We start from the raw sequence: 21722 nt of genomic DNA, 5'->3' as shown, positions 1-21722 counted from the left end.
CTGCTGTTGGTAGCAGTGATTGTATTGTGGAGCTGACTGTGTTACCATGCTTGCAGTGCTTGCTCTGTCTACATTGGGATCAAGGCCATCGTCGATCTCGAATCTAATACAAGATTAGGCCTCGCAGTACCACAAAGCAGTGAATATAATAATTGTCTTTCGGCAAAGCCAATGTATACATGTCCTCAGGGATAATCATTGTCAAAATCTTATATTCAAATAATTGTAATGTAACGATTCATCTATATTCTAGCCAGGAAAGCAATATCTACATGCCCAATAGTAAACTACATCTATATATCTAATACCTGCCAACGATGATGACGATGATGATGCTGATGATGATATACAATAGACAAAAACCAAGAATCCCATCTATCCCACTTTTTATACACCGCCGTCCCATAATTTACATGACACACACTGTCGCAATCAAACCACATGCCACATTACACGACTGTATGCAACCATTTTCCGTTTGTGTCGCGCTCCAAGCATCGTGTTGGCCAATAACGTTCATTAACCTGGACGCTAACAACGCTGGTAACGTCTTTCCTACTAACCTGCTTAACCCGAACGAATTGGCCGTCGGACCACCGCTTTTGGCTAATAAGCTCGAGGAACTGGTCGATATTGTCGACTGGTTCGCCATCAACTTCGATGATCCACTGTGCCGGACGGATGTTGTTGAGTGCCGGCGCGCCGAATGACACGGACCCGACGTACACTCCACGAGTGAGCGGGACGAGCTTCGTGTTGTGCGCGACCTGCTCGATCGCCTCTGTCGCCGTCTCATGCAAAAAAGCGCCGTTCCATTGTACGACCTTGCGGGTTCCTGCGACGTTGGACATGTCGAGCAATGGCCGGATCACGACGGTCTTTTCCTGGCCCTCGCGTAGAATAACAAAGTCGTAGGAATCCTTCGACTTGTCCTGCAGATGCTTTTCGATATCGACAAGTCTGACGACTGGAGATCCTTCGATTTCGAGAAGAATGTCACCGGGAAAGAGATCGTTGCTGGTGTTGGTTGCGACGTCGTGGTGCGGGAAGTTGTCAAACACGTTGATCATACGCACGTTTGTCGAATTTAATTGCTTTTTCGCGAGTTTGACAAATTGTCTGATTCTGCCGGCGCTTAAACCGAGCCCGGCGGCTGTCGACAACGAAACCTCGCCACATTCGAAGTTGAATGTTCTTGCCTCTGGCATATCGCGGCTAGCTTCGGAATCGACAAGTCCACGATTGATATGATCGACAACAGGCTTGACGTACGCGCCATAATTCAAACCTGTCTTCCAGAAAGTATCGTTACCAGACGAATTCTGCGACGAGGCATTAGTCCACATAGCCACGATCTTGTACACGTCCCTCTCCTTCTCTTCGTTTTCAGAATCAAAGTATTTCTCAGTGTACTTCTTCGAGATAACACCCCCGTCGCAAGAAACGCTGTCGACAAGTGATATGCCCTCGACGTTTATGAGTCTGAATCGCGGCGGATTGCATTTTGTCGTGCCGACATCGCTGATAGACATAACGCTCGTCTGCTTCTCGACAACTGAATGAGCTGAATCGAGACCGACAACAGTCACAGCGTCTTTGACTCTCAAGTCTGCGTGCGGATCAAATGATGGAACAACGAGATTGATGTGTGGTGGCAGATCGTCCATGTTGAAAGTGAGGTATGCAAGTTTGTCCATACCGATGACACGGCCAGAAACCGCGTAATGCTGGATAGTGAGTCGGATGTCGACAAACTCGGACGGAACCGTAGCGCGGTCGCATGCGACTATGGGAAAATTGTTCTCGATCGAAAGAAGCGTGCCGACGCCGTAGTATGGTCGCGAAGAAGTATATCCGTGGATGCTGAACGGCAGACGCGTTGTGATGTATATCAGGCCTTGCTTGATCAACTCTAAAGACTTGTTCTGGGTGACATCTAGCTCGTCCTCGTCGTCATAATTCTCTGTAGTAGTTTCGATCTTGCCCCTAGGCTCTTCGACAGGACTGTCAGGAAGCGACTGACGGTCCCAGACACCAGTCTTGTCGTGCCGAACAAACACATGATCGAGATGGAAATGACGGTCAATCTGGACGAGACCAGTGGTCTCGCGGATCTGGCCCAACTCCTTATGCTTAATCGGAACACGCTTCCCGTCCGGGATAGTTGCCAGGACGTCCAAGAATGCGTCAAGATTCGGTGTGCGTTTGTTGGCAAGCGACGTGACAAGGAAATTGCGAGTCAACGACGACCAATTCAACATGCCTGACAACGCGACATACACGCCCTGGTTCTTGACGGACATACCGTATGACCTCGCCTGCTGATAAGACAAGTCATGGAAAACACCGCCGCCGACCTCGGCAAAGCGGTCCGGAGTGATGGAGTGTAGGTCCTGAACGACAATGTCGGTGTCGAATGGTGCCTTGCCACGATAGAGTGAGAGCGTGATGGTACTGTCGACTCTGTCGTCAAGAATCTCCCACAATGGCACAAAGCTGTCCAAATTCTGGCCATCGCAAGCAACAAGGATGTCACCGGGCTCAAGCTTGCCATGGGCGGGACCATCCGGCAGGACTTTTGAGACAGTGAGAAGACCAGTGGAAAAAGGATTCCGCTGGCGGCAAAGAGCCTCAGCAGAAGACGTCAAGCCCAGCCGTCGCAACTCATCATACGACTTGTGAACAAATTCTGTCTGTAGAGTGCCACGGGTGATCGGAATGCTGGCTTGAATACATGACAACGCTCGAACGATGCGGTCGAGCGGCAGGTAGAATGATGAAGCAGATCGTTTCGATCCGCCCGCATTCAACGCTATTGCTTGGCCCGCGATGTTGAGGACGGGAGAACCCGAAGAACCACCAGAGGTGCCCGTAGCAGCCTGGAAGTAGAACGTATTGAAGTCTTCGTAAACGTCGTCGCCGTAGCGCGGCGCAGTTCTGTCAAGCCGCGCAAGAGTACTGCCCAGAATGCTGAGCTTCTCGCCGGAGTCGTTACCGACGACCTTGATTGACAAACCTATCTTGGCGAGATCGGGTCGCAGGTCAACCTGCTCGACATTCAAGAATTTGACCTTGTCGGTATCGTACTGGAAGAAACCAAAATCGTGGACAGGATCGCGATAGATAGGACGAAGCGGAACTTCCTCATAGCTTACTTTTGTGAGCATGTATGCCAATGTGGATGACTGTCAAACTAACTTACTTGACAAAAACGGCGGTAGCAATAATAGGTGCCGGGTTGACGACGTGTCGGTTTGACAAAATGATACCTCTTTGCTTGTCAACTACAAAGCCGGTGGCGGTGTAGTCGCCAGCTCCTTCGGTATCGAACGCACGAACCGCGGATGCCTTGATAGACACAATGCCTTTGATGATGCGCTCGATAGTCTTATCCCACGCCTGGTCCTTTGCGGAAGCAGCCGCAGCAGCAGCAGCGGCTAACGCCGACTCTGGAGAGAACTTGGCAAGTGGCGGGACAACATTTTGCTGGGGAGGCGACAATGGCGACTGAACGCGATGAGGGGCAAAGACATTAGGAGGGAAGTATGACGGCGACGATCCAATGAGACCACTGGGGTTGTCGCATAGCCGAAGCGCTGAGTCAGGGTCCGGTGTTAACGCTGGAGTTCGGATGATATTGTTCTGGCTTGTAGGCTGGTGGCCAAAACGGGGACCGATTGCGATCGGATGAGCCGGAGGCTGCTGCTGGGAGGCCATGCCTGGAGGCGAGGCGCTTAGTGAGTGCTCTGACTCGGGCTTGGACGATGAAGTGGACTTTTGCGGAGGCACGACCGAGGGCGTCTGCTTGCAGCGAGATATGTTCGAAGTTCGAACTAGCGAGAGGCGAACTCGGAGAGAAGATGGAAGAAAGGGGAGGACTAAGTTGAGGGAGAGAATGACGGCGTCGGGCTAGAATGCGCAGGCTTGCGTCTCGGCTGTATTTATGAGGGACACGAGATGGGAGGCGGGAAAGGAAATAGTGCGGAGCAGCCGGTGAAGTACGATTGGGACGAGCAGGCGGGTCGTTTTGGGTTTAGTGCGGCTAGCCAACGAACGCCACAGAACAGGTATCATTCTCTCACTTGTGAAGTTAGCCGTATTCCCGGCCCCGCAGCCTAACGGGGATCCGGAACTATGCTCAGATCTAGCCAAACGGGACTTGGCTGTCGGCAGAGTGCGACGTTTCCATTCTGCCACCAGAGAAGCAGTAGAGCGGACCTGATCGCGTGCCATGTTGGAGTTCTCCATTAGGCAGTGGTACGGTCCGCACCGCCGCACTTATCAGGGGGTCATGGCGTTCAAGCCCCACAACGGTGCGGTTGAAGCTCTATGCGCAGCGATCTTTGACACCTACGCCATGTAAGATTTTGGCCACCGTGGAAGGTCTTATCGCCGCCCGCTCCCGCCCAAGCGAAAGCGGGAAGAAGGACTCAGAGCTGTCCTGGTGACAATTCTTTCAGTTGGAGACACATCGCCACCAACAATATTGGTCGCAAATGCGCACCAGAATTGTCTGGGAGTTTCTCATGGTTGTCCTGTCTCCACGCCACTCCGCCGATATCACTTAGGGATATCACTTAGGGCCAGACGTTGTTATTACCCGTATAATTATTGTGCAGACAAAGATTATAAATCGCAGGTCTGGTTCCGACCGACAAGGTGAACTGCCATTAGGTTCATAGTCAGGCCATTTATGCAGGGGTTGGACCTTATTTCTTGCTTGAAGACCTCCAAGGTCTGTTGGTTATTACGCCTGCAGTACCAAGCCACAGTCATTGTTAGCAGCATAAATAATTATAGAACTATTTAAGATGATAATTAAATAACTGAATTCTAGGACCGAAGGTGCTTTGGCACGATTCAGCCCGTTCCATACAAACTCTCGGGTTAGACGGGCGGCGGGCGAACGGTCTCGACATCGTCGGCTCCCGAAGGCCGAGTAGTCCCCAAGCCCTAACTCTGTGGGAACTCTACAAAAGTGTTAACGGGAGTCAACAGAAGTGGTTGAGAATCTTGGATTTCGTGATGGCTAAATGACTACTGCGTAGGCGGAGCAAGGGCTGGCTAGAATAATTTAAAGAATCTAAGTTATCGTTCTGTATTCCTGAATACGATCTGTATTAAGTATTAGGTTTGAATAGCTTCGAATGGAAGGCGGTGATTGCTTGGATTGAATAATAGTCAAGGAGGGTGTGCGCTAAGTTAGGTAGAACTATTTTGCACCGGGACGATTCAGTCACCGACGGACCACGGTTATCCTGACGAATGATATGATGCAAATGTCATATCTAATTTCCGTGCGGTCAAACATCCCATGTAATCAACACCATTGGATACGGACCATTTCAAATGGGTACCTATTTTCAGGTTTAAATGTGTTCTAGTCGACGGTCCACCAGATATCACACCAAGCTACCTATATAACACCATTTGATACTCTCGGCTCCATTGCGGGGTCTGACTCGAAAAAATGCCCAAATATCCATCGCTCGCGATTCTCGCCCCAGCTATCATAGTCATGGCTTCACTTGTCCTGGCACCGTTCGCGCCGCTCGCTCTCCGGATCAAAGTACTAGGTATCAGTCGACTAAGGATCGATTCAGAACATACACGGCGAAGACCTGAAAGTTATTCCGGAGACCTTGTTTACTGAAGATTTGCATTGCCATGCCCCGTCCGATTAGCTTTTTGGCGCGTCAGAAGGAGATGAGAAAACTAGAAATACATGGTTTCCGCCGTGAGTCTGCTAGATCCTAGATAGATGAATCAACTCAGAATATAAAGGCATACATGCATGTCGTGAAACTGTCCGTAAACAATGGGGAAAAACAAGCAAATCTCTTTCGTTACTGGCCCTCTGGGAAAAGGTGTCGTGGTGAGTAAAAATCAATCTTTAATGATCCCTGACCAATGAGTCTGAAATCGTCATGCTCAAAGGGGCTTGCGAGGGCATGGTGATAACTAGTATTTTAATGTAATTAAACAATCCTAAAAAAAACAGATGGCCACCTGTTTCTTAACTGATCGGTGTTTATTAGCCTTGCATCTGTTAATACGTTTTCGTCATCTACGAAGCGATGTCCGGGAAAGCGATCAACTTTGGAAGGGTTAGGTCGGATTTCAACGACGACGAACTAACAGTTGGTGCAGAAGACCGCCTTGTCAACCGGAAACATCACAGATCATCACCTACAGCACGGCCTCTGGAATCGTGCTGTCGCGTGCTTAAAACCAATGATCTACATTAACGAGCACAAACTTGGGCTGATAGCCGGCATGGAAACAAAATGACACCGTCAGCTACGCCATTCGGCCGTGGAGTCCCTCAAATCTCAACCATGGACAACGAAGGACGCTCGACGTATATAATGTGCAGGCTATTGATTTGCTCCCTCCCATGCTATATTTTCCCTGCTTGATTTTGCGTCACGACAGCTGTAGTTGAAACATGGCTAGTCTCCACTACATCGCCAACTTCAGCTCGGAGGCTGCGTCCAAGACATATAACCGCCAGGTCCGTCATAGCAACATCCAGAACATGACCCACGCATGGGCTCACTGTCCCGCGAACGAGAACGCCCCTAGCGACACGATCGACGCTCTTGACATGTCGTTTGGATCGCACTATCATCACGACGGTCCGTACGATCCCGTGACGCGGGACTGGTATGGACAGTTGACTAATCCTCCGAACGCATGGACTCCCTGTCCGGCGAACGAGAACTCCCCCAGCGACATGATCGACGCTCTTGACACGTCGTTTGGATCGCACTATCATCACGACGGTCCGTACGATCCCGCGACACGGCACTGTTATGGACAGTTAACTAATCCTCCGATCGCAGCTATTTCGGACCACATGTGGCATCCGTTTGAGGAAGGCAACGCTGAGGAGTTTGCTGACCATCGTGAGAGCCATATTTTGGTAGGGCACTGGCCAGGTCAGGAGTTTGCGACTGCGGGTGCGCGGGCAGTCGAGCTTGACAAGGAGCAACGGGAGAACCATCAGCGCCTGCGGGCATACAGGAAGAGACGCATAATATCGTTCTGGCTGCCCTGTCTTGGGGGAGCAGATGCGATAATTGGTACGAAGTTCTAGTTTTGCATTTTGCCGGCGTCGATTGGTATAAAGGCTCCAAAAAGAAAGGGGGGATATATTGCATGTGTAGGCGTTTTAGGAGGTACGGCGCAGGTGCTGGTACTTAGTGTTTTGCTCGCGTTTGGATATCTACAATCACGATCGTCACTGTATAAAATCATTATTATTTTTCATGTGAAGTCCTATCTTGGGTAGGTTGTCGCGAGAGCCAATCTACTGACGATAAGCTAAGATACTACTGGTTCGAGATACCCTAACCTCAACAAGCTGGTTCGCGGCTTGAAATGATTCCGCAGTACAAACCCCCGCGTCGAGCTGTTAGCAATTGAACAATAGGTTTCGAATTAGGATGAGTTTGACGTGTGGCCGAGGGTGGTGGCAGTGATTGGTTGGGATTGAGATGAAAACGCGGGTCGTAGGTATGTGCACACGAACAGCGTGTTCTGGGCAACAGGGGCAATCGTCAGGCACGCAGTTTGCCCATTCGTGGTGCAGTTCGTGGCTCGCATTGGCCGGCTGGGTGCGCCCCGCAGAAGTGCGGCATCGCCAACGAGAGCGCAACAATCGGCCACGACACAAGCCCAATAATGCTGCGGCCACCTGGCTGTCACCGAACGGCTACCGCTGCGCTGTTCTGCTCAATGCACGAGGCCCTTGCTCGGCTCGCCAACCAGAATTGCCAACTAAAGTCTCGCGACCTCGTCCCCAATTCCGACGCAAGGGTACCAATTAAACCGACCCGCCCTACAATAACCCCTTCCGCTATATAGGGGATAGTCACTGCCTGTCCCACACTGTGACTTCAACTCTGAACACTTCCGGCCTCGTCCTCGTCCTCCCCTTCTTCTCTTCTACTCTATCTACTGCCGACAAATTTCAACCTGCTCCCGCCTGTTAGTCAGTAGCTTCAACAGCTTCGGTTCTCTCGGCACAATTAAAAAGAAATGTTCGCTGCTCTCGCTATTGCTGCCGGCCTGCTCGGCCTGGCAATGATGTTTCTCAACACCTACACGAAGACTCTTCTTATCTTTGCCTGGAACTGCTTTCTCAAGCCTTTCAGCAAGAGCACAGATACCCGTGACCAGCAGGCCGCGCTCGAGAGCTTTTACCAGGGCCAGGCTTCTATCTACGATATCACGCGCTCGAAGCTGCTTCAGGGTCGTGACACGATGTGAGTGGAGATTATGGTGGACGCAATTGAGGCTGCTCGCAAATCAATGCTAATCCACAACAACAGGTTGCAGCTCTCTGCTGCCCATATCAGTGTCAAGGAGCCTGTCTGGGTTGATGTGAGTACTCGAAGTTCCATTTGACGACTTCCCACGTGGTCTGACCCAAGTCTAGATTGGCGGCGGCACCGGCTGGAACATCGAAAAGATGGATGAGTTCAAGAAAATTTCAGAATTCAAAGCCGTCTATCTGATTGACCTGTCTCCTTCTCTCTGTAAGATTGCGCGTGAGCGATTCGCTGTTAAGCAGTGGTCCAATGTCCACGTAGTCTGTGCAGATGCCACGTCTTTTAGTCTTCCGGAGAATATTAAGGCTGCTGACTTGATCACCATGTCTTACTCTCTTTCTATGATTCCCATGTATGTTGTTGCTTCCGGCCATTGCAATTGCCGTCTAAACGCTAATCGGACTAGGTTCTATGCCGTCATTGATCGTCTCGAAAGAATCCTCTCCAACGATGGTATCGTTGCTGTCGTTGACTTCTACGCCCAGTCGACCGCTACTCTCTGCGGCCGTACTAACCTCGGTGGTGAGCTTCTTAGACATGTTAACTGGTTCTCACGTACCTTTTGGCGTTTGTGGTTCGAGTTTGACCGGGTCTACCTCGACTCTTCGCGCCGGGATTATCTTGAGTACCAATTTGGTACCATCAAGAGCGTCAACTCGCGAAACAATCTTCTCGGCCGCATTCCCTACTACATTTGGCTAGGCTGCCTCAAGAGACGTGATTCCGAGCTTGCTCGAAAGATCAATGCGTTGGCTACCGAGTCTCCTTATCTCCTTCCCGTCAACAGTTCGCCCGAGATGCAGACTATCGATAACGAAGACGAGCTCACCGTTCGCTCCAAAGGCTACGAGGCTGCCGTCGTCAACCTCCAGAAGAACTTTCCCCTGCCGAGTTTCTTTTACCAGTCCGAGATCTGGCGTATCTTTTACGACGAGCGACACCCCAAGTACAGCCAGTTTGCTGGCCAGTATATTTACGCCTTCACTTGGGAGGATCCGCGTGAGGATGACAAGATCTTGAAGTTCAAGCCGACAGACACTGTTCTTGCGATCACCTCGGCTGGCGACAACATTCTTGCTTACGCGGCCATGCCCAACCCGCCCCATAGAATTCACTGCGTCGACTTGAACCCTTACCAAAACCACTTGTTGGAGCTCAAACTGGCCGCTTTCTCGACTCTCGAGCACACTGACATCTGGAAGCTCTTTGGCGAGGGCAGACATGCCGACTTTGGCGAGCTCCTCGTCTCCAAGCTTGCTCCAAAGTTGTCGTCGCACGCACTCCAGTACTGGCTGCGCAACAAGAAGACGTTCACGAGCAAGAAAGGGTTATACGACACCGGTTCGACACGATGGGCTATTCGGATAGCCAAATGGGTTTTCTGGCTCGCCGGATGTACCGAGGATGTCAAGAAGCTCTGTAAGGCGACGTCGATCACCGAGCAGAAGATGATCTGGACCGAAAAGATTCGACCTGCGATGATTAACCCCTGGGTTGCCTCTATTATCCTCCGCAACCCGCTCTTCTTGTGGAAGGCGCTAGGTGTGCCGCAGCACCAGGCCGAGATGATTTCGAGCACGTCTGGCGACTTCCTTACCTACATCACCGACACATTGGATCCATTGATCGATCGATCTCTCATTTCTGAAGACAATTACTTTTACCTTCTCTGCATTCAGGGCTTTTACACCCGCAATAACTGCCCTTCATACCTCAAGTCGGAAGCTCACGCGCGTCTTTCCAAGCCCGGAGCACTAGACGGCATCAGAATCCACACCGACGAGATCGTCGACGTGGTCGCGAGAGTCCGAAGCCACTCCGTCACGATTGCCATCGTCATGGACCACATGGACTGGTTCGACCAGGACGGCGTCGAGGCGACACGGGAAATTCGAGCATTGAACCACGCGTTGAAGGTCGGTGGTCGCGTCCTGTTCCGGTCGGCGTCAAAGCACCCGTGGTACACTCGGGTCTACGAGGCCGAGGGCTTCAAATGCAAAGCCGCCCAGGTTAGAGAAAAGAATAGAAGCATTGATCGGACCAACATGTACGCGAGCACGTGGGTGGCGACAAAAGTCAGAGATCTGGACGAGAACGCGAGCGTTGAGAAGTTAGTGCTATGAGCACTTGATCCGGCATTTGCTGAATTTTGGCGGCGGCGGCGGCGGCGGGGACGGTTATGAAGTCTTACATGAAACGTCCTTGTTTACCAACGTTTATTTGATGTATTTTTAGGAGCTGAAAGGGTTCCTGTATACTAGTGTAACTAGACATAATAGACAGCATAGACAGCATAGACACGTATCCTTTCAATTAGCGACTTTATACTGATTGCACGTCGAGTAAAATCCGAGTCTAGGAACAACTCGTGTGTTTGCCCATGGGTTACCCGGATATCTCGCTGGCTGCCGCCAACAATCACATGACCGCGCGCGTTCGAGCAGAAGCACGGACCTCTCGCTTATGATACGCGGGAATGGCCAAATTAGTCCTCCCAAAGAGTTGCGCAGTGTAAACCAGCCATGTCCGAAAGCCTACCACTGGGTTCATTGCTTTCGGCCAAGTTACAAGAAATTTTATTATTTTCCTTTTGCTTGCGTGCCAGTAGCGGTATTATTAAGCACCGCGATTTGAACATTTTCGGACACAGATCATCGCTGGGAGAATGGAGAATAAGATGATGCCGGACAGGGGACTGTCGGCTGCCGAAATGACGAGTGCGCAAACGTGTAGCAAGGCTGACGATCTGCTCACTGCGCCGTCTGGAGCTAGTGATAATCCGTCCGCCGATGCAGCAGTCGGATCAGGCCAGAATAATGGTTCCGAGTCCGCGACAACAAAGACGAAGAAGCCAGCACCACTTGGCGTAAAGACTAACAGAAGTACCGCCGCCGCCGCCCATGGGGTGTCGTCATCATCGTCGTCGTCGTCGCGACCGCTGACGGCCGCCAGCACGACACGCACGACTACCGCCAGGGCACCGACGTCGGGCTCGTCGTCTCGCGAGAACGCAACGCCGTCGAATTTCACCGTCGCGTCGCGACTTCTTGCGCCGACCGCGGCATCAAAGGCGCACGCCGCCGGCGGCGGCTCTGGTGGTGCTGCAGAGCCTCGGGCTCCTGTTCGACGGGGAGCAAGAGCTTCGGCGCCAACGGCGGTGGGGCACTCGACTGGACCTGTGCAAAGACTTTCAATGAAACAACCACGCGCGGCCGTCGCCGCCCGGCCGTTCGGAGCTGCCGCAGCGAGCTCGTCGACGGCGTCGACTAATGCGACATCGGTTGTGCAGCGTGACGTGAAGGCAGCGGCCACACTTCGACACGAGAGTGTGCATACCAAGCCTGCTCGTCCACTTGTTCGAAATGTGAAGGGTGAGGCTACTCTGGGTCAACAAGGACAACGGAAAGCAGCAGAAGAATTAGTGCTCGCGGAGGCTGAAAATGCGCAGAAGGCTGCCGCAGCGGAGCGTGAAAAGAGCCAAGCTGGGCTTACTGAGAGGGATAACAAGATCTCGGAGTTGTCGGCAGAGCTGGAAGCAACTACTACAAAGCTACAAGATTCGGTGAGTCATGTGTGGTGCGGGTCGGTGATCTGAGTGTATGCTTATTTCTGATTTAGACGTCTTTGACTCAACAGCAAGCAGATAGTATTGCTGACTTGCAGGCGAAACACCGTGGATTTGAAGACAAGATCACTGCCCTGGAGAAGGAACTAGCGGATGCAAACCAGAAACATGATGCGGCGCTTGCAAACTTGCAGATCGAATTAACGAATAGCAAACAACTGCATTCCACCGAGGTGGAGAACGCCCAGAGCCAAGTATCTGCCGACAAGAAGAAGTACGAAGAGGAGATCGCGTCATTGTCTCAGAAACTGGCGTCGGCTGAAGAGCAAATCAACTTGCGCGAGCGGGAGCTGTTGGGAAATTCCAAGGTCATCAAGAGTTTACAGGACGAGCTTAACACGATCGTCGAAACCCTAGAAGACGCGAAGAAGGTAGAGCTTGAAAAGCTTGCTAAATCGTACGACGGTTGGAGAGATAAAGATTACGTTGGTGGGTTAGAAAAGGAGCTTGAAACGTTGAAAGTTTCTCTCAAGCATGACACTGAAGCTGCGTTGCTAAAGCAGAATATTGCCGACTTGAAAGCCAAGAACTTGCAGCAGAAGGATCTCATTGCGGCATTGGAAACAAAAGTTGAGGTGCTTACTGCGACTATTGCGAGTCAAGGCGAGCTGAACACCAAACTCAGTGCAAGTAACGCAGATCTCGCAAGCGAGGTCGAAGGGCATGTGCGTCAGCTGTCGGAAACGAACCAAAAGCTGCAGGAGGTGCTTGAGGTGCTTACTGCGACTATTGCGAGTCAAGGCGAGCTGAACACCAAACTCAGTGCAAGTAACGCAGATCTCGCAAGCGAGGTCGAAGGGCATGTGCGTAAGCTGTCGGAAACGAACCAAAAGCTGCAGGAGGTGCTAGCACAGCAAATTCAGTTGGAAGCCATGGCGGCGGTGTTACAATCCGAGAAGGCCAATTCGGACAAGAATGTGGCGGATATGCGTCAGATATTTGGAGAATTAGAGAGAAATGTCGATTCCTTAAAATTCTGAGCTCAAGTTGTGACACAGTCTGGCGAAATGATATTTTTTTTGTGTGTGACTACTATCCAGCTGTCCGGCGAAATGGTGAGAATGTACTTTTATTGGTCCTGTAATATCTTAATATACTTTTGTGACATCAATGCACCGAAATGCACCACTCATTACCGTGCAGAAGATGCGGACCTATGACACAATTAAGCAAACACGATCTTCTTGCCCTGGAAATCAACTGGCCCGCTTTTCTGTTGTCGCGCCTCCCACGACGGATGCAGCGGCTTATTCTCAGCTGCCTTCTTTTGCTCAGAGTTGACCTCCTTAGCTGCCAAATCGGGGACGTTTGCCGTCGCAGTATCCTGCCGCCGAGCAAGGCGTTCTTGTCGTCTGTTCTGCTTTCTCTCATCGCGTTCTTTCCGGTCTTGCTCCTTCTTTTTCACATGCGTAGCGTTCTTGCCGTATTTCTGCTCCCATATCTTCTGACGAGCGCGCTGGCCTCGCCGATTCTTTCGTTGTATCGCCGAGGCAGGCTGGCCACGTTGCTTAGCATCAAAGTCGTCGTCGGATTCAGATGGCGAGATATACCCCACACTCAGCGACGGGAGAACAATATTTTCGGCCCTTTTGCCTGTTGTCTTTGGTATTTCTCCTTTTTTCTGAGATATTTTAGTCTCAGACATTGTGGTCTTCGCGACGGACCGAGCCGGACCGCTGTCTTGATTCGGATCCGACGAATCGTACTCTGGCTCTGGTTCTTCGTTGGATATCTCGTTGTAATCAATAGACTGGCCACCTGCATCTCCATCAACTTCACTCTCATCACTCTCATCGACCACGAGACCTTCGTATTGAGAAATGTCAATCTCCGACGAGCTACCACCGTCTTCGCCATCAAAACCTTCCTCATCGACGTCGGCCTTATCTCCACTCGCCCTGTCACTGGTTTGCTCGTCATCGCTGTCTTGCGATTCTTCGTCTCCATATTCAACCCTGCTCTCCTCGCCCTCGTTGTCTGATTGTAGTTCCGGCTGATTATACTTCTCTTTCTTTCTATCCAACGAGTTATGCGCCAATTCAACTGCTGTAACAACGCCATCTATGGCTTCGACGACAAAAGCTTGAATAGACTTTGTCTTAAACAAACGAGCAGTAACATCTTGTCTTATTGCAGCCTGCTCCGGCGTAAGCGTATCATCTCCCTTCTCGGACTTGACCGTCTCGACTTTGGGTGGCGAGTCAGGGAGAAGTTGTGATGCATATAAAAACCTGTTTCTTCTTAGTCGTTTCCATAAGTGCGCCTGGGCAATTCTGTTCGAATCAAGTCCCTTGATGACTTGTAATTCTCGCTCCAATTTGAAGATCGTGTCTGCCTTGTTCGAGCTCCTAAGCGTCCGTCGTTAATAATAATCCCGCGCCACTGACCTGGAATAATTTACCTCGCATCCTTCAACTTCCGAACAATCCTCTGAATCTCGAGCGGCTTGGCCCTCTTCAACCTGCGTCCCAGCTCCTTGATCCAATAATATATTCTCTGCTCAACGAGTTTTCGTTTTAGCTCTAACGCACGTTTCGCTAATTCCTCGGTATTTGCTTCCGTCGTCCCAGTCTGCGTATCTTTACCGTCCCTGTTTGGATTTGCGGTCGGCTGATGGTGGGCTTTCTTGCTCTTCTTTTGAATGCGATCTATTGCTAGTTTGGTCCTTACTAACCGAGGTTTCTTTGATCCATTCGTAAGTTTGGACTCTAGCATATCTAGTTCCCATAGCACGTTCTCTCGCTTTCGCTTGGATTGTGGGCGAGTACTGGATACTGCTGCCATTTTCTGCCTTGAGCCGTTAGTTGCGACTGATATTGTTGGTTCACTGGCGCTGTTGAAGCTGAATGCTAGGGAGAAAATTGCCTGCGGCTTCGATGTTAGCATGTCCCAACGTCACCCGAGCGGGCCCGAGCTTGTAGACACCGTCGAGACAGCTTAAATGTCCCCCCCCTCTACGTGCCTTTGCTCAATTGATGTGCAACACAAAGATAATGGAGTTTAGTATCAGCTTATCCGAGCAACGAAGGAAGTTGCTCGAAACGTACAAAGGATCCAGTATTAACGGTCTGTCAACGCCGAGTTTCATTGTCGACTTGAATGTCGTGAAAAACAATTGCCGGCGGATGCTACAGGGCCTTGAGGCTATTAGTCCCGATCTGCGGTTTCGTCCGCACGTAAAGACACACAAGGTATTTACAGGACAATTACAAAAAGATCTGTCTGGCCCTAACGAATTAGACTGCCGAAATTGTTCGGCTGCAGCTCGATAATGGTCGCAAGCATAAATCAGTAGTCGCTTCAACAATCAGCGAAATCCGCGGTCTCGCAGCGTTAGTCCAAGACGGCAGTGTGAACGACATTTTGTACGGTATTCCACCCACAAAGTCCAAAATTCCGACTTTGGCAGCAACCGCCCAGGAGTTACATACGTTTGGTGCAACACTGCGCCTGATGATCGATTCAGGGTTGCAACTCCAATTCTTGAGAGACTATTCGGAAAGTCATCCTAATCATGCTTTGCCATGGTCGATATTTATCAAGGTCAATGTCGGAGATAATCGTGCCGGCCAAACCCTCGCCGCGAGTGAGCTTACCGAGGTCATCAGACAGGCGGTGTTCGGAAAGGATGTCCAGCTGTACGGGTTCTATACTCACGCCGGCGGAAGTTATTCGTCTACGAGCGCCAATTCCGCAAGCGAGTATTTGGTTAAAGAAGTCGGGGGCGTGTACGAGGCCGCGGCCCTCGCAAAGTCGATGCTTTTGCCAGCAGACGCCGGACGGCAGAGATTCGTGTTGTCGGTCGGTGCTACGCCTACGGCCCATACGTCCGCAATAGCAGGTGAGAGTATAACGAATCTTTTTGCAAAGGTTATGGAGAACGACGAGTTGGAGATTCATGCCGGAAATTACGCGATGCTCGATATGCAGCAGGTTGCCACTGGCCTGGTATCGCCTTCTGACATCGCCGGGAGAGTGGTTGCGGAGGTTATCACGTATTATTCCGACCGGAACGAGTACCTGATAGACGCGGGCGTCCTGGCACTTGCTAGGGAGCCAGGAAGAATACCAGGGATTGCGACTATCATGGGGCAGAGGGTATCCGGTGAACGATGGATAGTCGGCCGAGTAAGCCAAGAGCACGGCATTATTACGAAGAGGACGGAGACCATAGAGAACGTTCTCGAGGAGTCGCTGGACGAAGCTACGATTCCGAAATCGTGGACTCCTGGTGATAGAGTCGTACTTCTTCCTCAACATAGCTGCATTACATCGTCAATGTATCAATGGTACTACATTGTTGAGAACGACATTGTAGTCGATGTTTTTTTGCCTTGGAGAGGGTGGTGATAAGGAACCCGATATACGGCAATTAATTCTACATGGACTGTGCTAGTGGTCGTCGAATCATTCAATGCTCTATTTAAATTACAGTCGCATAACATCGTATAAAATGCTAATAGAACATCGCGATACAATGACACAAATACGCAACGAAACCATTTCATATGACACCATATTCCATAAAATAGCCAACATGCGTATATCCGTAGAACCGTGACAAATACTCTCGAAGGTTAGTCAAATAGATGACGAAAATAATCATCTAGGAAATTACCTGAAAATATCAGTGGATGACAACACCGGAATTAGTGACGCCCATGATCGAAAAGAGAAATAACTAAGATACTAGATAACAATTACCGCGCCCCATGCCAAAACAAGCAATACATTTAAGCAAAATTAAACAGGATAGACCAAGAAATAAAAGGACAGCCAAACAAATATGCACATGACCAGCGCAAACTAACAACGTCACAACGACATGTTCATGCTTGCACCGTGTGAATTGGGCATTCACCAACTCCCTTCTTGTCGAACCAGGCTTTGATGCATTTCCGGTGGTACACACATAAGCATTCGAGCCTAGCTACCAAGTCGTCTTTCTCAAACTCTTCGAAACAGATAACGCATTCCTTGCCGACTTGTGACTCTGGAAGTTTATATACCACCATGCGATTCCGTCGTCGTTGCTGATCAGGTGATCCGTTGAATGTAGCATTGGTAAGACAATTGTTGACGTGAGCGTCACGCTCTTCTTCTGTCTTGAGTTTCGAGAGCTTAAAACCACAGATAGGGCAAGTATACTCATCGTCGTCATCAGCTTCTGGAATCTCCCGTCGGAGTAACCGGAAACCATTGCGTCCTTGAGAGGACATTTGCGACTGAGCATCGATCGGCAAGGTCGATTCCACCGTTGATGACTTGCTATTGTTGGTGCCACTAGAGCTAGTCGAAGGTACAGCTTCGGGGGGAGCGGCACTGGAAGATCTGCTACTGCCGTAGCCAACGAACCGGAAGGCAGATGTGAGTCGGCTAGAAGCCGACTTCACTTCGGGTAGAGCTGCTTGTGCGGCGGTTGCCTGATTTGACGAGGAAGCGGATGATGCCATGGGGTGCATTGCCGCGATTTCTAGTCGTTGCGATGGACTTCGCGATAGAGACGACTGCGATAACCTGTGCCGACTGTGTAGCCTGCGCGAGCTGCTACTACTTGTGCGACGCGGAACAAACTCAGATGAGCCAGCCGAAGATGGGGAGAACGGCCCCGCGGAACTTGTAGTCGTGTTTATAATTGCACCTTTAGAGAACAGCGATGACGGTGGACTCAGTTGGGTTTGCCGGGATTGTGAATACAAGATAGAGGGGAATTGCGATGTGCGTGAGACGGCATCGGCTGAGGGGAAGGAGGAGTATGACGATGTTGAGCCTGATGCCGACTCAGGCTCTCGAATGCAATCATCGCATGTCCGCAGAAGAGCTCCTGCAGGCTCTGGATACCGCTGATATGGAGACAGAACGTATGTCCCTGGAGGATAAGGGATATATGAGCTGGAACACTGACCGCAAATCACACGACCACATATTCTATTTGCGCACGACCAGAGTCAGCCATACAACGAGCCAGTTTGTACAACTGATGAACACACTCACCTGCAGTGATGTCTACGATAGAACAACATGAACGGGCGGCGGCATATTGGACAGCCAGAGACCTCGGAATCAGCCTGCCAGGGCGGAATGGTGGCGTCCATAGCACGCGGCCTATCCGCCGCTGGCGGCATGGCTGAGCTTGTAGATACGACGGACGTGGTGACGGTAGAGTAGAAACGGAATGCCTAGGACTGAGTAGCGGCTTGGGGAAGATTATATCGTGAACCGGGCTCACACGAACATGTAACAATTACTACTTGTCGGAGGCTGATGCGGAGTCAATCTTGCATCAACGTCTCAGCTGCCGACTGCTGGCGGCCCACGCGGCAACTTTCGTCAAATTGCCGTGGCTGCATTTGGATGGGGGCAATTTCAGCACTAAGCCACATACAGCTAGCGTAGAACTCTACTGCAGCTACTCAGCATCGCTAGCTCAAAAAACATTGAATAACAATCCGAATTTCCTATTATAAAACCAAAAGTCATGGTAATATACACAATATACAAGAGATAATTAAACCCAACTATTTACAGTTATGGTAACAGGTGAGCGCATATTACAAAGCCTGGCAGAACGACCGTCTCGACCAATCTAATCTATAATACAAATATCATCATAAGTTTAGCGATAATAAACGACAGACATCAGAATAACCTAACCACATTTCGTCTATTCCTGGTATGTAAATGCGTTATCTTCTGTTAGCACCTCTGGTGCTCTCAGCAAAAGATACTTTCGAACGGGATCCACAACTTCGATATCGTTACATACGACAAATGTACCTGCCCTGAGCTTCTGAGATGGCCCAAACTTTACATCCACCCGTGACATATCCTCCAGACAGTACGCAAGGGTAGCATCTGGATATTGAGAATCGTCAAGGAGGAAGCATGTCAATCTCAGCTGTCCCTTATCGGCTAGTTCCTTGTAGCCCTTTCCCATCCACATGAGACTATTTGACAAACTAATGTGCTTGTTAATGGCAAGCTTCATCTCGCATTCTGTGACAATTTTTTCGATATCACGTTCGCTGAATGGCAAAGGCTCGCCTTTAATGCTAGCTTCCAACTGCCAATGCGCAACCATGTCAAGATACCGTCGCAGCGGAGAGGTAACTCGAGCATATCCGTCTCTTGCTCCAAGATCAAAATGAGGACCAGCCGTTGTAGAATAAAACGTGGGTATGCTTCCAAGGCTAAATAGCGATTTCAGCTTTTGAAATCCATGAGTAGTGAAGTCTTCATCTCCCAACCACTCTCGAGAAGAGGTGCCCTCAACCTCATCCTGAACTCTGAAGGGCAAGGGAATGTTTCTTTCTTTTGCAAATCGTGCGGCCACTCGCGACGCAAGGATCATGAACTCCGCAACGAAGTATCTCGAGACCACATTTGAATAAGAGATGTTGACCTGAGGTGAAAATTCTGGATAATAGTACAATGGCCGTTCTGTGCTCACGTCGGCAATGTTAATAGTTGGAGGAGAAGACACGCTGAGAGACGCAAATGATAATGGGCGCACACTGGCGCGGTCCTTCGCGCGTCGTAAGATAAGAAGGCGATACAACCTGTAAGCTTCGTTGAGACGATCTCGGTCGTCTGACGTAAGACTGTCCGCGCTGCCGTAGTTCACTATTGCACTGTGATTCGGTGGCAGCCGAAATTGTTTCGGAAGCCCTTCGTCAGCGAAATCCAGTTTCCACCCCAACGCGCTATCAACGTCACGGTAAATCAGTGACTTGATGTTCCTGATGATTGACGGTCGAACCATGACTTCAAGCAATTTCGCATCTGAAGTTCTAACCTTTGCCGAGAACGTTAATGCTCTACAATGATCTGATCCATCCTTGGTGACAAGACCGGAGACCGTTGCAAGTGCTTCGGGAATCATAGGTCGACTGAAGGCTATTCCATATATTGTTTCAACACGATCTGAGGCTTTAACGGCAATTGGGTGATTTGGCGGCACAACGGCACTTGGGTCTGCAACATGAACGTGCAGCCAGCATTCATTGCCTCCTTCAACGTACTCAATGGAGATACCATCGTCAATCTCCTCAGCTCCAAAATCGTCGATGCAGTACACGGCCAAATCGCCGAAATCATGCCGAAGATCGCTCATTGAATCCTCAAAAGTTAGATCCTGTAGTGTATCCGATTTGCCCATTTCTTTCTCTAATGCCTTGAACTTCAGTTTGGTCGGGTCTTCCAGGGGTAGCCTGTCTAGTGGATTCAACAAGGCTGTGTTATACCACGGTGACAATACACCGATCTCATAAAGATACTGATATACCACCATGTGGTCCACTGTCTGATCATTCCACATGTCAACTTCTCGTACAAATCGTCCGACTATCGCTCTCGCCATCTGATCCTCTCGATGTACCGAGCACAAGAGAACGAAGTGCTTGATAACCTCAATAATAGCCTGTTCCTCTTCCGTGAAACTGACGTGCGGATGATAGAATGCGACATCTTTTCCGAGAATCTCGCTGTGGACTTGGGTCACCTCGTCGCTGACGTTCCCCTCGGATATATTATTGCGGTAATACGTGACTAGTCGTCTTGATTTCCGTATGAACTCCTGAGCAATCTGTCCTTTGATATCACGCAAATACTCGGCGCCCTTTTCGTATTTTTCGACTGCCGAAATACTTGTCGCGCTATACATAACATGCATATATCGTCTGCGGCCAGTACGCATCCATCTAACTGTGTCGTTATCTAACGACAACAAAACCGTGTAGTAAAACACGTTCAACAATGACTTGTCAACCGCAAAGTCCTTCAAGACATGGTCGCAGATTTCAAACAAAGAGTATGTCCTATAATCATCCTTTGCGGCCAGATCATCATGAGCTTTGGCAACTAGATGCCGCAGTCGTGCATTCAACCTCAACACCTCGCTTTGAAAGAGGCGTAGCGGTTGGCAAACATATCGACTAACAGCTGGAGGCGCCAATATAGCCTTCACTTTGGACGACTCGCTGTCTTTGCGATCCTCTGCTGAGATATCTTCCATTGCCGTTCCTTCGAACAACACATCGTTTGCATCCAGTGTCGTATATACAATAGCATTCCGCGCAACGTGTCCAGGCGTAAACCCCTTTATAGCAAACTCTATCCCTGAAGCTGTTACTCGACGAAGCGACCGACTCGTCGTAAGCAGTATAAAACTGGTAAATGCGCCCTGTCGAACAATCTTCACAATAACGCCCAGCTGCCCTTCGCTATCCGCCACGAGGTCGCCAACCTCAAGCCTTGTCGCCCTTTTCTCCCTCACTGGCTCTCCAAAGAGTCGCGCTCGTGTCATATCTGGTGGATCATGGTACAAAGGCGACAGCTGTGCTAGATGCTGAAGACGATCCCGCCGCTGCTCAATGCGCTGCATAATGCCGTTAATAAGCTCACGGTTGGAAGCATCAGTCTTGACAACCTCTTCGACTGTCGGTAGCTTCAATATCGGAGATTCAGTCAAAATCTTTGACAGATCCTCAACCGGTCCTTGTCTTGGTCCTGCTCCTCGTTGAGGAGCTTTGCGTCCACGAGGCTTTCGCACGACGACATGTTCGGATCTCGAAAACTGCTTGAGAGCAGCTGACGACGCGTTGCATTGGGTTGGAGGATGCGACAATCGTGCCCATACTGACAGTCTGGAGCACATACGTGCCGGTGTCCTCATCGTTGTCCCCTACTTCCCTCCGAATTCAACTATGTAGACAACCGCAGGCAAATTGGCGTACTTGCAAACAAATTTTGTGAATTATAAT

General features: G+C 50.2%; 8 protein-coding genes across 8 annotated transcripts; 4 read left to right on the top strand and 4 right to left on the bottom strand.

Moving 5' to 3' along the window:
• Positions 1-211: 211 nt before the first annotated feature.
• Positions 212-3962, bottom strand: POJ06DRAFT_11254 (uncharacterized protein). Its single transcript, XM_056184096.1, has 2 exons — positions 3203-3962; positions 212-3150 (listed from the first exon to the last, which is right to left on the bottom strand). The coding sequence occupies exons 1-2, from the start codon at positions 3715-3717 to the stop codon at positions 450-452; spliced, it is 3216 nt and encodes a 1071-aa protein (XP_056047490.1). The 5' UTR covers positions 3718-3962; the 3' UTR covers positions 212-449.
• Positions 3963-6112: 2150 nt separating this feature from the next.
• On the top strand, positions 6113-7269 carry POJ06DRAFT_243404 (uncharacterized protein). Its single transcript, XM_056186357.1, has one exon. The coding sequence runs from the start codon at positions 6449-6451 to the stop codon at positions 7097-7099; it is 651 nt and encodes a 216-aa protein (XP_056047489.1). The 5' UTR covers positions 6113-6448; the 3' UTR covers positions 7100-7269.
• A 358-nt stretch (positions 7270-7627) lies between these two features.
• POJ06DRAFT_243402 (uncharacterized protein) lies at positions 7628-10643 on the top strand. The gene is made up of 4 exons (XM_056186356.1): positions 7628-8270; positions 8337-8388; positions 8444-8688; positions 8743-10643. Exons 1-4 carry the CDS (start codon positions 8044-8046, stop codon positions 10457-10459), a joined length of 2241 nt encoding a protein of 746 aa, XP_056047488.1. The 5' UTR covers positions 7628-8043; the 3' UTR covers positions 10460-10643.
• Positions 10644-10843: 200 nt separating this feature from the next.
• Positions 10844-13046, top strand: POJ06DRAFT_298433 (uncharacterized protein). The gene is made up of 2 exons (XM_056190651.1): positions 10844-11898; positions 11955-13046. Exons 1-2 carry the CDS (start codon positions 11002-11004, stop codon positions 12939-12941), a joined length of 1884 nt encoding a protein of 627 aa, XP_056047487.1. The 5' UTR covers positions 10844-11001; the 3' UTR covers positions 12942-13046.
• Positions 12946-14806, bottom strand: POJ06DRAFT_11194 (Bud-site selection protein). Its single transcript, XM_056184085.1, has 2 exons — positions 14363-14806; positions 12946-14309 (listed from the first exon to the last, which is right to left on the bottom strand). Exons 1-2 carry the CDS (start codon positions 14743-14745, stop codon positions 13127-13129), a joined length of 1566 nt encoding a protein of 521 aa, XP_056047486.1. The 5' UTR covers positions 14746-14806; the 3' UTR covers positions 12946-13126.
• A 53-nt stretch (positions 14807-14859) lies between these two features.
• POJ06DRAFT_204959 (uncharacterized protein) lies at positions 14860-16361 on the top strand. Its single transcript, XM_056185352.1, has 2 exons — positions 14860-15152; positions 15202-16361. The coding sequence occupies exons 1-2, from the start codon at positions 14937-14939 to the stop codon at positions 16309-16311; spliced, it is 1326 nt and encodes a 441-aa protein (XP_056047485.1). The 5' UTR covers positions 14860-14936; the 3' UTR covers positions 16312-16361.
• Positions 16362-18250, bottom strand: POJ06DRAFT_243397 (FYVE zinc finger-domain-containing protein). The gene is made up of 2 exons (XM_056186355.1): positions 17956-18250; positions 16362-17889 (listed from the first exon to the last, which is right to left on the bottom strand). The coding sequence occupies exons 1-2, from the start codon at positions 18084-18086 to the stop codon at positions 16791-16793; spliced, it is 1230 nt and encodes a 409-aa protein (XP_056047484.1). The 5' UTR covers positions 18087-18250; the 3' UTR covers positions 16362-16790.
• Positions 18251-18408: 158 nt separating this feature from the next.
• Positions 18409-21671, bottom strand: POJ06DRAFT_243395 (uncharacterized protein). Its single transcript, XM_056186354.1, has one exon. It carries the CDS (start codon positions 21632-21634, stop codon positions 18626-18628), a length of 3009 nt encoding a protein of 1002 aa, XP_056047483.1. The 5' UTR covers positions 21635-21671; the 3' UTR covers positions 18409-18625.
• Between the last annotated feature and the right edge of the window lie 51 nt (positions 21672-21722).

This window comes from Lipomyces tetrasporus, assembly GCF_029532465.1.
Source record: "Lipomyces tetrasporus strain NRRL Y-64009 chromosome Unknown POJ06scaffold_1, whole genome shotgun sequence".
In the NCBI taxonomy this organism is placed as follows: Eukaryota; Fungi; Ascomycota; class Lipomycetes; order Lipomycetales; family Lipomycetaceae; genus Lipomyces; species Lipomyces tetrasporus.
Note: the sequence above shows the minus strand (reverse complement) of the source record. Positions and strands in the feature narration are given on the sequence as shown.

Excerpts from the sequence above, each read along its gene's own strand:
- POJ06DRAFT_243397 (XM_056186355.1), bottom strand. The coding sequence starts at position 18,086 with ATGCCGCCAGCGGCGGATAGGCCGCGTGCTATGGACGCCACCATTCCG. Across the intron at positions 17,890-17,955 it reads TATCGTAGACATCACTGCAG|AATATGTGGTCGTGTGATTT; the intron begins GTGAGTGTGTTC and ends GTGCGCAAATAG.
- POJ06DRAFT_11254 (XM_056184096.1), bottom strand. The coding sequence starts at position 3,717 with ATGGCCTCCCAGCAGCAGCCTCCGGCTCATCCGATCGCAATCGGTCCC. Across the intron at positions 3,151-3,202 it reads GCTACCGCCGTTTTTGTCAA|CTATGAGGAAGTTCCGCTTC; the intron begins GTAAGTTAGTTT and ends CACAAAAGTAAG.
- POJ06DRAFT_243395 (XM_056186354.1), bottom strand. The coding sequence starts at position 21,634 with ATGAGGACACCGGCACGTATGTGCTCCAGACTGTCAGTATGGGCACGA.
- POJ06DRAFT_243404 (XM_056186357.1), top strand. The coding sequence starts at position 6,449 with ATGGCTAGTCTCCACTACATCGCCAACTTCAGCTCGGAGGCTGCGTCC.
- POJ06DRAFT_243402 (XM_056186356.1), top strand. The coding sequence starts at position 8,044 with ATGTTCGCTGCTCTCGCTATTGCTGCCGGCCTGCTCGGCCTGGCAATG. Across the intron at positions 8,271-8,336 it reads CTTCAGGGTCGTGACACGAT|GTTGCAGCTCTCTGCTGCCC; the intron begins GTGAGTGGAGAT and ends CCACAACAACAG. Across the intron at positions 8,689-8,742 it reads TCTCTTTCTATGATTCCCAT|GTTCTATGCCGTCATTGATC; the intron begins GTATGTTGTTGC and ends TAATCGGACTAG.
- POJ06DRAFT_11194 (XM_056184085.1), bottom strand. The coding sequence starts at position 14,745 with ATGGCAGCAGTATCCAGTACTCGCCCACAATCCAAGCGAAAGCGAGAG. Across the intron at positions 14,310-14,362 it reads CGGAAGTTGAAGGATGCGAG|GAGCTCGAACAAGGCAGACA; the intron begins GTAAATTATTCC and ends ACGGACGCTTAG.
- POJ06DRAFT_298433 (XM_056190651.1), top strand. The coding sequence starts at position 11,002 with ATGGAGAATAAGATGATGCCGGACAGGGGACTGTCGGCTGCCGAAATG. Across the intron at positions 11,899-11,954 it reads CTACAAAGCTACAAGATTCG|ACGTCTTTGACTCAACAGCA; the intron begins GTGAGTCATGTG and ends TTTCTGATTTAG.
- POJ06DRAFT_204959 (XM_056185352.1), top strand. The coding sequence starts at position 14,937 with ATGTGCAACACAAAGATAATGGAGTTTAGTATCAGCTTATCCGAGCAA. Across the intron at positions 15,153-15,201 it reads CGCACGTAAAGACACACAAG|ACTGCCGAAATTGTTCGGCT; the intron begins GTATTTACAGGA and ends CTAACGAATTAG.